Below are 15792 nucleotides of genomic sequence, written 5' to 3'. Positions count from 1 at the left end.
GACAGTTACCGCGGCCACACAACAGACACTGTGAAGAAACATATCAAGGATGGGAAAACCAACCTAGCAGTTATTCCTGGCGGGATGACGTCTATGCTACAGCCGCTGGATGTCAGCGTGAACCGTCCATTTAAAGCAGCGTTGAAACAGCTCTATACAGAATGGATGGCGGCTGATAATCACACACTGACCCCAACTGGTCGCATTCAGCGCCTGGAAGTTCAGTTGCTGTGTTCGTGGATTTTGAGGGCATGGAATTTTATCCCTGGAGACCTCATACGGAAAAGTTTCAGGAAATGCATTTCTAATGCTATGGATGGCAGCGATGACGACATTTTGTGGGAAGGTGATGGCGATGAAAGTTCCGAAGTTGGTATTGATGATGATGATGTTGATGAACGAACTTGTTGGATATCATTCTGGAAATGCTTGTTTAGGTACTTTTATTTGTATTTTCTAAACATTTGATGTGTCTGTAAAGATTGCAAATAATTTTTTACTTCACTTCTTTTTTAAAAATTTTTTCTTTCAAAATAAGGGTGTGGGTCTTATTCGGTGGCGGGTGGTATTCAAGATTATACGGTATTTCACATCATGAGTTTGAAAGGATTTGGACTTAGGTTGCAATTACATAATACATTTTTCAACATCACAATAATTACTATCACTTTCTAGGGCCATCCATTTAAAACAGGCTTCCTTCAAATCTCGGTTATCCCCTGCCGCTTGTCACGCTGTCAGCTGATGGGGTATTGCTAAGAGAGAAGCATGCAGTATACAGAGCATTAAATAGCATGCATAGAATAATTTTATATACTCTGTATCCATAATCATGTTTCTGTATATAGATACTATATCGATGATGCCATCACGTTATGAAGAATACTTGTAAAAATGAAGTAGTAGAACAGAATACCCCAAAATAAGGAGATTCACTAAAAAAGGAGACATTTCAGGTTTTTAAATAATCCACCTGGACCCTGGACAATGGTCTAAAAAGGAGGATACGTCCAGATAAAATAGGACATCTGGTCACTCTTAAGTATACAGCATTTTTCCTCGTATTTTGTAATGTAACCTAAATATTTCATTTTTTATTCTCTTCTAATGCAGAGTAATACGTATGAGAGGACTATAAAAAGAAAGTTACACATTTTGTGTAACTTTTATTGAATGCTTACTGTTTGGCTGGATATTTCGCTACGGTAATGAAGTAAGTTCGTATAACCAGTGACTCAACGCCGAGTGTCGGGCAACGGTAAATAACTCAACTCCCTAAAGGGGCCAACATCTTTGGGCAGATGAGCCCCTTTAGGTAGGTTGATGGTCCCCTCAGGGTAGGAAATGACACTGGAACCCATCACATGTGTTTGGTCCAAGGGCGAAACGAACGGAGGAGGAATCCATTCCTGTCATTGTTTCCAGGCGTCGCGTGTTTACATTCATACATTTCTTTTTAACATATATATGAAACTTACCATCTAAACAAATTGAAATTTATGCATAATAACGTCTAGATGATACTTAACAACCTCCACAAATTTCATTGTTGTAAACCTGATGTATGCGATTTTATAACATTTTAAACCTAGCGATCGGTGTTTACATGGAACAGACTTTTGACTTTACATACCATTTCGTTTTTTCTAAAGTCTGCGAATTGTGGCAACTTTTATTGGTAATGTCAAGTCATTGTTTACAAGAAGGACAAAGGTACATTTTACGATAAAAACCAAATGTGTAAGTTGCGTAATATCTGCGTAATATAGTTAAAGGCGATTGTCATGTGTTTACTTGACAGCATCGCGGGATTGCACACGCGAATCAGTGCTATGGCGACATGGCATCAGGGGCCAATAAATCTTAAACTCCGCATCAAATACGATCACTGAATGATAAAATGTATATTTAATATCGCAGTAAGTAATAATAAAGAAGCGGTGTGATTGCGCAACGGTCAAGCTGCTTGGAACCATCAAGACGGACTGGGTTCGAGTCCCAATTAATGCATGTGTGATTTTCGAAGTGAAAGTCGCGTCCGGTGATTCGGATTTTGCATGAAAAATAAGGTCCCATGGCTTACGATACTGAGATTATCGGTTACATAAAACTACAAGCTTCATTCCTCCTAATAAAAATAAGGTATATAGCTACAGTTACTGGTACTGACATGTAGCCTTGTTAATAAAGTAATAATAATAATAGCGTATGGCCTCTGCAGAGGCCTGGTGCAGGTCTTTTTCTAGTAGATGGCCTATTAGGCGACCTGCATGTCTGTGAAGATGAGGGCCCTACCTACGATGATTTCTAATGTTGAATACACCACACACACCCAGCCCCCGAGCCATTGGAATTAACTAATTAAGGTTAAAATCCCCGACCCGGATGGGAATCGAACCTGGGACCCTCTGAACCGAAGGCCAATACACTGACCGTTCAGCCAACAAGTCGGACACTTAATAAAGTGTTTTTTATGAATTGTCACATATTTATTTAACACTAATAACAGTTAATGTAAAATGAACTAAAATATTTAAAAATAACTGAACATTCAACGCTTAAGTAGCCTACAGTTTGAATGAAAACTTGGTCAGAAAAAAAATTATAATAAAATGAAAAAAACAATTCTCGTTCATTCTGCTTTTGGTATAGACTCATCAAAATACAATTTCTCACGAGTAAAATGAGTCACCGGTAATTTTCTTTCGATTTCACTTACATTTAAAAAGCACTCGTCTTTTGTCGGTGGTTCACAAAACAGTTTAGCTTCATCATTGCACTTGTGAAAATTGGTTACAAAATAAATATTACCATTACTTTCAGTTATGGTACAAATATAATATTTTGAATGTTTCTTTCCACTGTATTTTCCAAGTACGAAGTCACCCACTTCCAAAGCCGTATCACAGGGTGGATTTTTGTCATCTGCTTTGATCTTGTAGTCTGAATTTAGATAGGGTGTGGTAGTAGTTTCAGAATGATATTTTATTGCTTGAACTATGTATTTTTGAATGGCTCCTCATAATAAATATTGTGTGTTCCTGGTAGTGCACAGAAATGTACTTTGGCCGAAGTCCCTAGAAAGAATGCGTGATGTGGGTATTCTTGTTTAAAAATTTTGTATGTGTCTTCTTGCATTGTGACGCACATGAATCTTTTTTTGAATTTTTGTCCAGAACTGTCCTTTACGGAGATAAAATCTCTTGCTCGAGGAGATGGCCAACTGATACCATCATGATTGAGAAATATAAGAACTACTTGATTTGGAAGTGAAGTCTTCCTGCGCTTGCCGGAGGTAGATGAACTTAGGCCGCACCGAATTTTACACTCAGCGCAGAAACAACTTTCCCTTCACCCTCCCCCCCCTCCCCCAGGGACTCACTGGTAAAGCGTATTCCGAAAACTTTACAGCTTTCCCCAGTGTTTGTTTGCATTTAACCGGGCGAGTTGGCGTGCGGTCAGGGGGACGCAGCTGTAAGCTTGCATCCGGGAGATAGTGGGTTCGAATCCCACTGTCAGCAGCTCTGAAGATGGTTTTCCGTGGTTTCCTGTTTTCACACCAGGCATATGCAGGGGCTGTACCTTAATTAAGGCCATGGCTGCTTCCTTCCAACTCCTAGGCCTTTCCTATCCCGTCGTCACCATAAGACCTATCTGTGTCGGTGCGTCGTAAAGCAACTAGCAAAAAAAAGTTTGCATTTATAACCAGACGTTGGCATACTCGGCTCTGCAATCGGTGTTGGTTGTGTTGTTGGACTTGTAGAACAGGAAGTAACTGTTGATAAGCCCTGAAGTTTTTTCTGAGCTCTGTGTTTCTTCAACGATTCTCGTACGTGTAACTGAGCGGGTGTCATCTTTCTTCTCGCAATACTGTTTACAACGTTCCTTGCGAGTAAGTGGCATTATTAAATATCACCTCAGTGTGAACACCGATTGCTATTCTAAAATACATCCTTTACAAGTGAGTGTGACGCAGAAACTGAATCCTGTCGGCAGCGTGTTGCGGCAGCGGGGAATTTCCTGGTCGCCTGCTCGCAAGAACACCGTAAAGATGCAACATATTTTACTATCAGCTTCGTATGAATCCATTTGAAATTTTAAACGAATAGCAGCTTGAAAGGGTGTGCAGTATTGGCTTTGCATACTGAATTCTATTCAAATTGAGCCATGCACTTTTCGTCTACAGAAACTTTTATACCTTTTTCTCGCATGTTTACACGGCCTGCAACAATAAATTTGTTACTTTATTACACCTTTAAATTAAAATCTGGCGGGTTCCACCTTTTCAATACAAAATACAGTGTTGTTGGATGGTATTTACAACATTATTTTATTACAGAACATGTTTCGGTGTTTCATTTTGACACCACCTGCAGCTGTATAGTAAGTGAAAAAACTTGGCGATATAAACAATGAAAAACAACATATTGCTAAACTTAACTCCTTAAGATCTAAATTATGCTAGGTTTGAAAACTCTAATTTACAGCAAGAAAACTCTTGTGATGTCATGAATGTAAAATCTCATCTGGGTGATCAAATTCCGTAATGGCTATAATTCTGTACACTCGTAATGTCGGATTCAAATACAATCTTAAAATTGAGAAGTTAAAGTTGAATACAGTTCTTTAATCTTAAAAATGTTCATTTCCTATATATATTGTTAGCTATTTGTGGATAAAAACTCGTTGTGTACAATAAAATCGTTAAACTGTGCAGTCTTCTAAACTTTGTTAATGTGTAGAAACGTAGTTTTTGTGCTGTGTATATAATGGTTGGACCTGTGATTTGATTTGCCCTGAAGTTGTTAGGCGGGCATAGCTTCTCAGTTCAGTGCAACCCTGTAATGATGAAAGCCCAATGTTAATATAAAAGCGAGAAAACTGATAAAGAAAATTAATTGAATCAAACTGTTGATGAAGTCGACTCACCTCTACGGCTGTGTACTTCGTGTGACGACTGCAGCACTGCGAGTGTGTCTGCTCGTATCGTGTGCTATGTGTTGAAGCGCGAAGGAGGGGCGGTACGGGGGATGTTTCTAGAACGTTGATAATGTAGGAGAGAGTCCGGGGGGCGTTGTGGGCGAAGATAGTAATACGAAAAACTGTTGCGTAGAGTTCAAAAGAGGTTCGAATTTTCTGGAATTCTTAGCTTGTTGAGTAATAGAATCAAGCAATCATATAATACTTTGGATTTTTCTGAGATTTCATTCAGATTAAGGTTGGCATTATAATACTGGTCTAGATGTATTAGACACGCTTCCGTAATATCAAGTCTCGGTCTCTTAGCTAGTGTTTCCATGATCTGTATATAAGTAAATCGGTAAATTCAAACAGAAATTACAAATTAATTTAACACCCGAAATAAAAAAGAAAGACAAATAGGCCAAGTTCACATTCAATAACCCCAACGTATATATAGTAACCAATTTGTTTAGAAAATACAACTATAAGATCGCGTATTCAACCAGCAATAATACAAAGCAAAAATTCTTTAATTACAATAGTGTTAATTCCCTAGGAAAAAACAAACATTCTGAATCAAGAGTTTACAAATTGAAGTGTCATCAATGTGAAAAAACTTATGTCGGATAAACAGAGCGCAGTTTTACTGTAAGATACTTAGGGCATGTCAATGCTGAAAGACATAAAAAAATTTCCGCGATGGGCCAACACATGAGTTCAACCAGACATCAGTTCACAACCATAGAGCAGGATTTAACTATATTGCGTAAAATAAACAAAGGAGCTCTTCTAAATACATTAGTAAATCTCTATATTTATTTAGAACAAAAAAGCAATCAGGACAATAACCTGAATGATACAATTGACAACAGAAACCATATATTCGAAGGGATATTATCAAGTCTTGAAACTTTTGGCAAAAGAAACAATACAAACAGTAAAAGGATAAATAAGACCGAGCCTCCGCCATTTTGTACATCCCCTCTCCCCACCCCTTCTAAAGCCAAAGCCGTGACAGTAAGCAACACGCCTCCTCGCCTCTCCGCAGCCTTACCTCCCCGAAAGGAGGAGCAAACAACAGAACACACACACCATTACTATACTAGACGTAAAGCAGCATCAAACGTTCCCCCTCCAGGGTCACAGTAGAATTGGAGTCTAACAACAATAAGGTAAGGAACCATGTTATACATTAAGTGATTATGTAAAGACACATGTTTTCATTACAAAAACAAATTCCTATTTTCCTCATTTCATTTCATTTCACTTCATTTCAGAAATTGAGACAAAGCTCCCTTCCCAAAAACTGACCAGCAGTCAGCTTCAAAGTTCCGCATTAGACTCAACTTAGGGCACATTAAGCAAGCTCATAATAAATAAATAAATAAATAAATAACCTGGAAGGAGTGAAAGAAAAAACATTCAACAACAATTTGAACAGTGTCATGAAGCCAATCTTTTTAAAACCTTTTAATCGGAAGACAAACAGACATTTTTAATATAACAAAGTGTAACTTTTAACAACTATTCCAATGAATAGATATAGTTTTTAAGCTGACCAACTATGTAATCATCCAGTCTCATTTCATTAACCCATTAACCCCCAGATTGTTTTTACATCATTTTAATTTAATTTGTATTCGAGTAGTCTTTAAGAGGATCAATGTACTTGCTAATAACGTGTTCAGGAACTTAGCGATTCACCTAAGCTTAACAACAGCTGAAGATGTTCCCAAGTGAGAACGAAACATGTACTGTTTACAAATAATAATTTGCTAAAAAGCAAATAAAAAGTATCAAACAGGTGGAAGATTTTCAATTATTGTAACTCTTTGTTATCTAAACCAGACATAATTTTCCACACTGTATTCTTTATCTGAAATACAGCAGCCAACATTTTTCTTCTTCTTTTTCTTCACAGATTTTGACATTGATGATCCTCTGGCAGATTTGCTGTCAGATGAAGATTCCGACGTAAAGAAGAAAACAAGGCGTGCTTCTCCAGCACGATCCAAACTGTCTACAGATGCTCAAGACCAGCAGCATACAGTGAATACTAACAAGGAAAGTAAACTAAGATCAAAAACTGTTGCTGATTTATTTGGCTTAGATGATGATGAGAAAGATAAAGAGGTTGTTGGAAATCCTTCACTCTCAGCTCCTGCAAAACCTATTAAAGAAAATCCCCCTCCTCCAAAATCTAAGTTTTTGACTAATGATCTAGAATCTAGTAATGTAAAAACTACTCCGTTACGTACCTCTAAGAAATCAGATGTAATAGATAATAAGGTAACAAATCCATCTCCCAGACCCAGAAGTGAAGGTGTTAAGTTTGATGATGGTGACGATATATTGGATAGCATGGGTTTTGGGGGAGATAGAAATAGGGGTTCAAGACGAGGTCTTGGGACTGGAAAACCTAGTCAGTCTAGGCCATCAGTGATGGATGAATTGTTAGGTAAACCTCCTCTTCCTGAAAAAGAGGAAGTGTTTAACATAAACCATTTAGAAGTGAAGAAATCTGCTAGTAAGCCAGAACTTCGTGAGGATTCTGGTGTCTCATTTGGTGATTACTCTCCAACCGTCACTACTGGTCGTGAAGGGAGGCGTTTGTCTTCAAGACGGAATACTACTGCTCTGGGCGATCCTGTAGGTCTGTTTTCATCATCCACTACTCCCCAGAGACATTCATTTCAAGAAGGCATGGGAGAAAGCTATGGGTATGAAGCATCTCCAATGAAAGGTAAACCAAATTTTTCGGACAGGTTTGGAGAAGAGATGAATTCCTTGTCTCCCCGACATAGAAGTCCAGCACCAAACCAAGGGACAGAACCACTTCCTCGGAGTCGCCATGCTGCCAAGCAGTCTCCTGTACAGTCAAACCCTCTGACACCGCAGAATAGCATCGCAGTTGCAGATGACCTTCCAGAGTGGCTGGGTGGTGGGGGAGGCAAGAAGAAGCAAATACCTTCTGAAGTTCCTACTCAACATCCAGCACCAGTGGAACCACCACCTCCTCCTCCTCCTCCTCAGGTTCATCCACAAGGTATGTGTATTATTTCATTTTTTTATATGAATGATTTTACTGAAAAGAGCAAAAACAAATTGTCCCCACTATTACACCCCGGAGTGTACAAAATTCCTTGTACTTGCAGCAAGGTATACATTGGCCAAACTTGCCAGTCTATTCAGACTCGTATCAAGGAACACCGAAGAAATATCTGTCTCAACCAGCCAGTCTATAGTAACTTTCTTACCTGGGTCATCATCCTCCTTTCCCTGGTCCAGGCATTTTTTGGCACTTCTCCACCTTCCTCTCTCCTTCCACCATTCCTCTTCCATCATTTTATTCCACTCCAGGTTTGTTCTTCTTGCACTCCTCTTTATTGAATCGATCCACCTTGTTCTAAGTCTTCCTCTCGCTCACTTTCCCCCGAACTTCATCTCCATCATCTGTTTTGGTATTATTTTTCCCCCATCCTCTTTACAAATCCAAACCATCTTCATTTATTCGTGCCAATTCTCTCATTTAGATTTTCTATTCAGACTTCCTTTCTAACATTTTAATTTCTCACTCTGTCTTTATTTCCTATCGTACTTCCTAGGAATTTAATTGCACTGGGTTGAATTCTTCTCTCCTCCCTACTTGTCTTTGTCCAGATGTCAGCCGCATAAGTCAATGTGGCTGCATAATACATTTTGTACATTCCGTCTCTTACTGGGCTGAGTGGCTCAGTCTGTTGAGGTACTGGCCTTCCAACCCCAACTTGGCAGGTTCGATCCTGACTCAGTCCCGTGGTATTTGAAGGTGCTCAAATACTGTATGTCAGCTTCATGTCAGTAGATTTACTGGCACGTGAAAGAACTCCTGTGGGACTAAATTCCGGCACCTCAGTCTCTGAAAACCATAAAAGTAGTCAGCGGGACGTAAAGCAAATAAACGTTATTTATTGTTACCATTATTTATTATTCTTGTACATTATCTCTTTACCCTTCCTTGGTACTTCCTTATTCCAGACAAGGTTTCTTACACTCTGGTAGATAGAGCGAGTTGGCCGTGTGGTTAGGGTCGTGTAGCTCTGAGCTTGCATTCAAGAGATAACCAGTTTGAACTCATCTGTCGGCAGCCCTGAAAATGGTTTTCTGTGGTTTCCCATTTTCACACCAGGCAAATGCTGGGGTTGTCCTTTAATTAAGGCCACGGTTGCTTCCTTCTCACTCCTAGCCCTTTCCTATTACATCATTGCCATAAGATCTACCTGTGTAGTTGCAACATAAAGCAAAATTGTAAAATCACACTGATAGAATTCATTGCCTGGGTATTTGTACATGTCTTTACATCATCCATTTAACAGAATCTTTACAATTTTGTGTTACAGCCCCAGTTGTTCAGACAAGCACTGTGGTTGGCGAACTCTTCTTGAACTCCCAGCTGGAGCAACAGGTAGTGCTGGCTCTTCAACGACAAGAGGCAGCCTTGTTGGCGGCAACTGGCCTTAAAGCTCATGAAGCCCAGTTGAGTGAGGTACAGCGTAGACAGCAGCTTCTGTTGGAGCAACAGGAGACTCAGTTGAGACAGCTAGTGGAGAGGCAGGTGGAGCGACAGCGCCAGTTGGAGCAGACGCTGAGAGTGCAGCAGGAGCGTATCACCAGTCACATGCAGGTCAGTGGAGGAGAGAGAGCACAGTTTGTCAGTCACAAGTCAGGAAGTGTAAGCTTGAGGATCAAGCCATAACCGGGTGATTCAGAATGAATGCAACAACACTTAGTATGATGTATATTATGGGTTTATGCCTTGTAATGAACTATATAAACACTCTCAGCGTGTTTCAAAAGGAACCTTGCCTTTCTTCATCAGGAGAAAACAGAAAAAATGAAAGATGACACTTCAAAGGTTGCTAAGAGAAAGCAACAAAGAACTTAAAATGGTGCCCTAAGATGTAATAGGGCTGCAATTTTAGCCCCATGCTAGGGACAATGAATGGCAAGAGTAAAACATCATTTTCTGATGGTTCTGATAATACATAGGTAGCCATTATTCACTGAGGTTGTAGCCTGTATTGCGATTGAAATTATCTGGGTGTTTACTTATTTCAACCGTTTCCCTGATGATTCTGGGGCGATATTATTTTATAGGGCAAGAACATCCACTCCTTGGAACATGACATCCGTACCAGGTTTTAAGGCATAATCAGTAACAGCTGATTTATCAGTTTGATTGAGTCTGATACACCTGTTATGTTCCTTAATGCTGACCAAGCCCCACCTCAGAATTATTACTAAGAGCAGTGGTACATTCAAATTCCCGTTTGTATTTGATCTGCCTTTGTATGTATCCCACACCATAGTGTTATTATGTGTTATAATTAGTATTTTCAACAGACTGAAAAGCTCTTAAGTTACTTTAACTGAGCCTCCAGTGAAAAGTATGGCTTCCTTCGTAACAAATAACAGAGAAGAACTAAAACAATCTCCACATCTTCAAGTAGATAGGATCTCTCCTTATCATTTCTTTTTTCTTCTACGTCCATTTCTTCTCAGCCCTCCAGTGAGCTCTTTTCTGCCTTCTAGCTTCGGCAGGAGGGCTGGCATCAACACTCATTGAGGGGCCTTCTTGACAGATCTCTAGTCTTGTTGCAAGAAATGTGGGATAAGAAGAGAGCCAGATAAAAACAGGATAATGGAAGGAACATGCCGTAAACAAAAATACAGGTGGCAGCAGATTAGGAACAGAGGACAAACACAAAAGGAGAAAAGATTATTGTGTTTGTCCTATTATATGTTCCTTTTCATCTTCCTATCTTTATACGACTTGTTTGTTCCCTTTCAATACCAGGAAATTATTTGCAAGCCTTTTAATAATGTCTTGAATGTTTACGTACTAATTTTTTGAAAATTGCAACACTGTCTAAGAATAAACAGATGCACCGAATTAAAGTGCCGGAAACAGGAAGGATATCCTGAGAAATTTTGATGATCTAAAGTAAAAATTGAATTTTATTATTGTTGCTATTAACTTACCTAATAATGGACTCTGCTATGGAGGGTAAGAGAAGTAGAGGGAGACCAAGACAACGATGGTTAGACTCGGTTTCTAGCGATTTAAAGATAAGAGGTATAGAACTAAATGAGGCCACAACACTAGTTGCAAATCGAGGATTGTGGCAACGTTTAGTAAATTCTCAGAGGCTTGCAGACTGAACGCTGAAAGGCATAACAGTCTATAATGATAATGTATGTATGTTAACTTACCTGCAGTGAAGTTGCAGAGAATTGTGTACATTCAAGGAAAAGGATATATTAAGGTTTGTATAGTTTAAAATAGAAGTTTGACATTATTTTTATTAGTATTTGTTAACATTGAAATTACAAAGAAAGTACTATATGATTATCATTTACTTAATGCACCTTTAGCAACATATTTGAACAATATTACAGTGTTAGAAATTAGTCTCCGCAGTGACCTTGGCTGTGGTGATACTGCATATGTTGGCAACGCTCCAGCCGAGCGGGATGCAGTGCTGCTAAAGTGAAGGTCAGGCAAAGGCGGTCTGTAGCATGTGAGATTTAAGATGCTTAGTATAGAGGAGCGAACATTTGTAGTAGAGTGGATTTTCTGGGAATGTGACAAATACACAGACGCAGTCAAAAAGAGATTTCATGAGTGGTTTCCCAGTTCAGTTCTACCTCATCATGATATTGTGCAAGATTTTGTAGCTGTGGTGCCGTAATTGATGCTCCGAAGAGCAGTTGACCACCAATTTTAATGGAAGAGAAACTTTTGGATACTACCGGTAAGCACCTTAAAAGTTGATCTTAATCCATGCAGAAACTGACACAGCAGACTGGTGTGTCTGTCTTCGTAGTGATCTCTGATTGTACAATCTCTCTGGGTGTCCGCTCACAACTGACCCTGAGCAGACATTACTGCCACCTGAACTGTGAACTTGGATAGGTCACAGCTTCGCGGCTTGCTGTGGAGACTCCTTTTTATTGCAATGTATTCATAATCACATAAAATCTGAGTAACAACCTGGGATCTACCATGAGAGTCTTCGTTTGACTTCAGACTAAGGTTTATGTTAATGTCTCAAACTTGTATGCAGTGACAAACTACCGTAGAAGTCCGCTATAGCAAGTACGACATATACTGATGACTCCATTATAACAACAGATTTTTATTGTCCCTTGAAAATCCCTATATTAAACTGTGTATTATCCTTCGGTAACAGCAAGAACCCTATCACTGATGAATACGTTATTATGAGTGATTAAGCGTGCGTAATTTTTTCCATTATTAATATTTATGCACTCCGTCCGACTCGTTGGCTGAATGGTCAGCGTACTGGCCTTCGGTTCAGAGGGTCCCGGGTTCGATTCCCGGCCGGGTCGGGGATTTTAATCGCTTATGATTAATTCTTCTGGCTCGGGGACTGGGTGTATATGTCCGTCCCAACACTCTCCTCATCATATTCAGACAACACACTACACTACCAACCACCACAGAAACACGCAATAGTGCTTACATCCCTCCATAGAGGGTTGGCGTCAGGAAGGGCATCCGGCCGTAAAAACAGGGCCAAATCCACATGTGCGACGCAGTTCGCACCCGCGACCCCACAGGTGTGGGAAAAAGTGGCAGGAAAAGAAGAAGAAGAAGAAGAATATTTATGCACTCCAGCGGTTATATTGAATCTGATCGATTGTCTACGGTATAGATTTTTCACTATGTGCACTAGCGAGCTCTCTCATCAACATTTGAACTCGAAGGCAATATCGAAGTCGATTAGTAGTACTTTTCGATTGGTATTCTATAAGCACAATTCATAATGAAAGAGAACATGTTTTCCTAATAAATGCGTAAATAACGTGACCGATAACAGTAGTTAACTCATTAGAAATAAAGGCTGAAGTAAATGATCACTTAATTTAAAACCATGTATTGAAATTAAGCAAGAATGTGATACACCTCAAGATACGGCGCAGAGTGGATGACTGATTTCAGAAGTTGGTTTATTCAGTAAAACCTCGTTAGGCATATCTGCAGGGGACAAGGAAAGATATGCGTTAAGTGAGAAAACGCACTATTGAATACACAAATAAAAACTATCCAGCACTTGATATGGTTTTTTCCCACATGCATGCATTTTATGTCGTGTATGTACGGGTGCAGAGAAAGATATAGGCTGTCTACCATTTCTGAAGATGCAGTGAGAGTATTACAAGGCATGAAAAAGACGAGAGATAATATGAAAACCTTTTCCACTGGGGCTTATTAAATAAAAACAGTGTATTAAAAGGTGTGTAAAATACTGTATATGATAACAAATATAAAAACATTTGCAGTGGGGCCCTGTAAAAGTATCAGTGCATTATTGCAGATCACACTCTTCGACCAAAAATTATTTGGTGGTCAAACTCGGCCATGTGCAAGAGAAATGACTTTGACCGTCATCTTAAATGCGACAACACTTCGATGGACTCGAGTCAAAACTCGACAGTGCGAGTTTCGACATACGTGCCACCGTTGAAAGATGTGGATGCCTGTCCACTACCTGGATTTTTCGTCATTAATAAACAATTTCACGACTTTTTTCAGTATCTATAACAGGGCTACCACACGATATATATGCACCACGCTAGTCAACTTCATACGATTATGTTCCTAATCCTTACGTAGTCTATCGCGTGACAATATATGCTCCCCTTCACTGCATCACTCAACACAGAATACATTTCTAACTTCTGAATGGAATGCGAGAAGTAAGCACAAACAGGCTTACTGGGTTATTCAGCAATATCAACGAAAATCGGACTCCATGGCTTAATGGTTACCGTATTGGCCTTTGGTCACAGGGGTCCCGGGTTCGATTCCCGGCAGGGTCGGGAATTTTCACCATCATTGGTTAATTTCTCTGGCACGGGGGCTGGGTGTATGTGTCGTCTTCATCATCATTTGATCCTCATTACGACTTACAGGTCGCCCACGGACGTCAAATCAAAAGACCTGCACCTGGCGAGCCGAACTTGTCCTCGGACACTCCCGGCACTAAAAACAATATGCCGTTTCATTTCAACGAAAACCGGAGAGCAAATTGAACTTTCCTGAGGCTAATGGCTTGCTTCCCAAAGCTATAATTTACTCTCTAAAGTTCCGGAATTTAAGACCATTTCCTGTTTTCTCATGGCGAGGGCTCCAATCTGTGTTGGAAATGACATTCCTTTCACAAGGGATGATAAAGAACAATTTTAGGGCTGGGATAAATGGCACCCTACTGATTGGTAATCATGAAATTTTGTGACCCGATAAATGAGGTAATTTAAAATCGATTTAATACGACGTGAATCGGAACTTTGAATTTACGACGTGCTAAGCAAGAAATCGCCTTAATGAGGAACAGGGTTACACTGTATTTTCTCACGTCTGGTTAAATTTCGGAAAGGATATTTCCGAGTAATTTATAGCAAAAAGGTTATCATTACTCTAGTCGTGCTTGAAATATGTTCTCATGATACATATGAGGTTAAGTTAGGTTAGGTGACTCTGTTTGAATAAGAAAACTGAATAGTTTGCCACAGAAGCCACTGGAGTGATACTACTCCAATTCTTCAGAATGAAATTGAACACCCGCGTTCACGTTGTCTCAGAAGTAGAAAAATAACTTACACGTCCGCAGTATGGAAATCGGCAAAAACGCAAGTTTTGAACATACGGATTACCTTTACGTACCCATTGTAATGTGTTTGGAGTTTTTCCCAACTTTTGCAAAAAAATCTGATATTTCAACAACAATAAAGGTGTTTTAATTTAAAATGTAAAATCTGATATAACGACAATCTGCTATAGTGTCAATTTTTCGCCGTTATGGATTCTCGCTGTGATGGACTTCTACTGTATATCTGTGTACGATGTCTCTTGTATGAGGATAAAACTAACTTTGTTGCATATACTAAAAATCTTATCTTTATCATCAGGCACTGTTGTCAGAGCCTCCTGGGATGGTAATAATGGAGACTCCAAAGTTGGTGCCATCCACTCTTGTAGCACCTCCAGCGCAGACAACAGTGCAGACTCCAACTGTTACATCAGCTCCAGTCCCGCCTCCAGAGTCAGAACCGGTTCCAGAGTCTGTACAAACCTCTGTCCCAGCTCCTCCACGTGTGTCAGTGGCTGTAGAGACAGATCCTATCAACAGTGAGGAACTAATAGAAACACAGGTATTTCTTTGCTCGAATGTTTTCAATTATGATGGACTGATATTTATATCTTGGCTATCTCCATCGGGACATGATACCGCATTTACTCGGATATATCTTGCTATCATGCACCCTATTTTTTGATGTGGAATGGGGGGAGAAAAATAATCCCGACTTAGATCTCGCATCAGATTTAACATAGACTTACGTTCCTCTACAAGGGTACATGGAAAGAAAAATGTTAAGACGCTTTTAGTGTTTGGGTAGAACGCATATATTGCCGAGAGCACTTAAATTACGATTGTGTTTAATGTCTTAATTGACCGATAAAAGAAGAGGCTACCTGTTGCAAAAAAAAAAGAAAATTGAAAATATGAAGCATAGTTTTCATGAAATAGTGCTTCAAAGCAAGGCAAAATTTGTGCTGAATTTGTGATGTCACACGCATACTCTGTTATAAGATGGCGCTGTGTTGACTCGCACCTCAGTTGGAGGTTAGCTGTCGTTGTGAATACATCATAGACGGTTGTATAGAATATGTGTTTGAGCCATCAGTCCATAGACTGGTTTGATGCAGCCCTCCATGCCACCCTATCATGTGCTAACCTTTTCATTTCTATGTAACTATTGCAT

At 39.6% G+C, this 15792-nt stretch overlaps 1 protein-coding gene across 2 annotated transcripts in view; it reads left to right on the top strand.

Moving 5' to 3' along the window:
• The window catches only part of LOC136872104 (fas-binding factor 1), a 147251-nt gene that overhangs the window by 20646 nt on the left and 110813 nt on the right, over positions 1 to 15792 (top strand). For both annotated transcript variants that reach the window (XM_067145961.2, XM_067145955.2), the window contains exons 5-7: positions 6884 to 8008; positions 9342 to 9625; positions 14938 to 15180. In XM_067145961.2, coding sequence (XP_067002062.2) covers positions 6884 to 8008; positions 9342 to 9625; positions 14938 to 15180 — 1652 coding nt within the window. The remainder of the gene's footprint in view (positions 1 to 6883; positions 8009 to 9341; positions 9626 to 14937; positions 15181 to 15792) is intronic.

The sequence above is a fragment of the Anabrus simplex genome, chromosome 1 (assembly GCF_040414725.1).
Source record: "Anabrus simplex isolate iqAnaSimp1 chromosome 1, ASM4041472v1, whole genome shotgun sequence".
NCBI lineage: Eukaryota > Metazoa > Arthropoda > Insecta > Orthoptera > Tettigoniidae > Anabrus > Anabrus simplex.
This window is presented reverse-complemented; position numbering and strand designations above follow the sequence as displayed.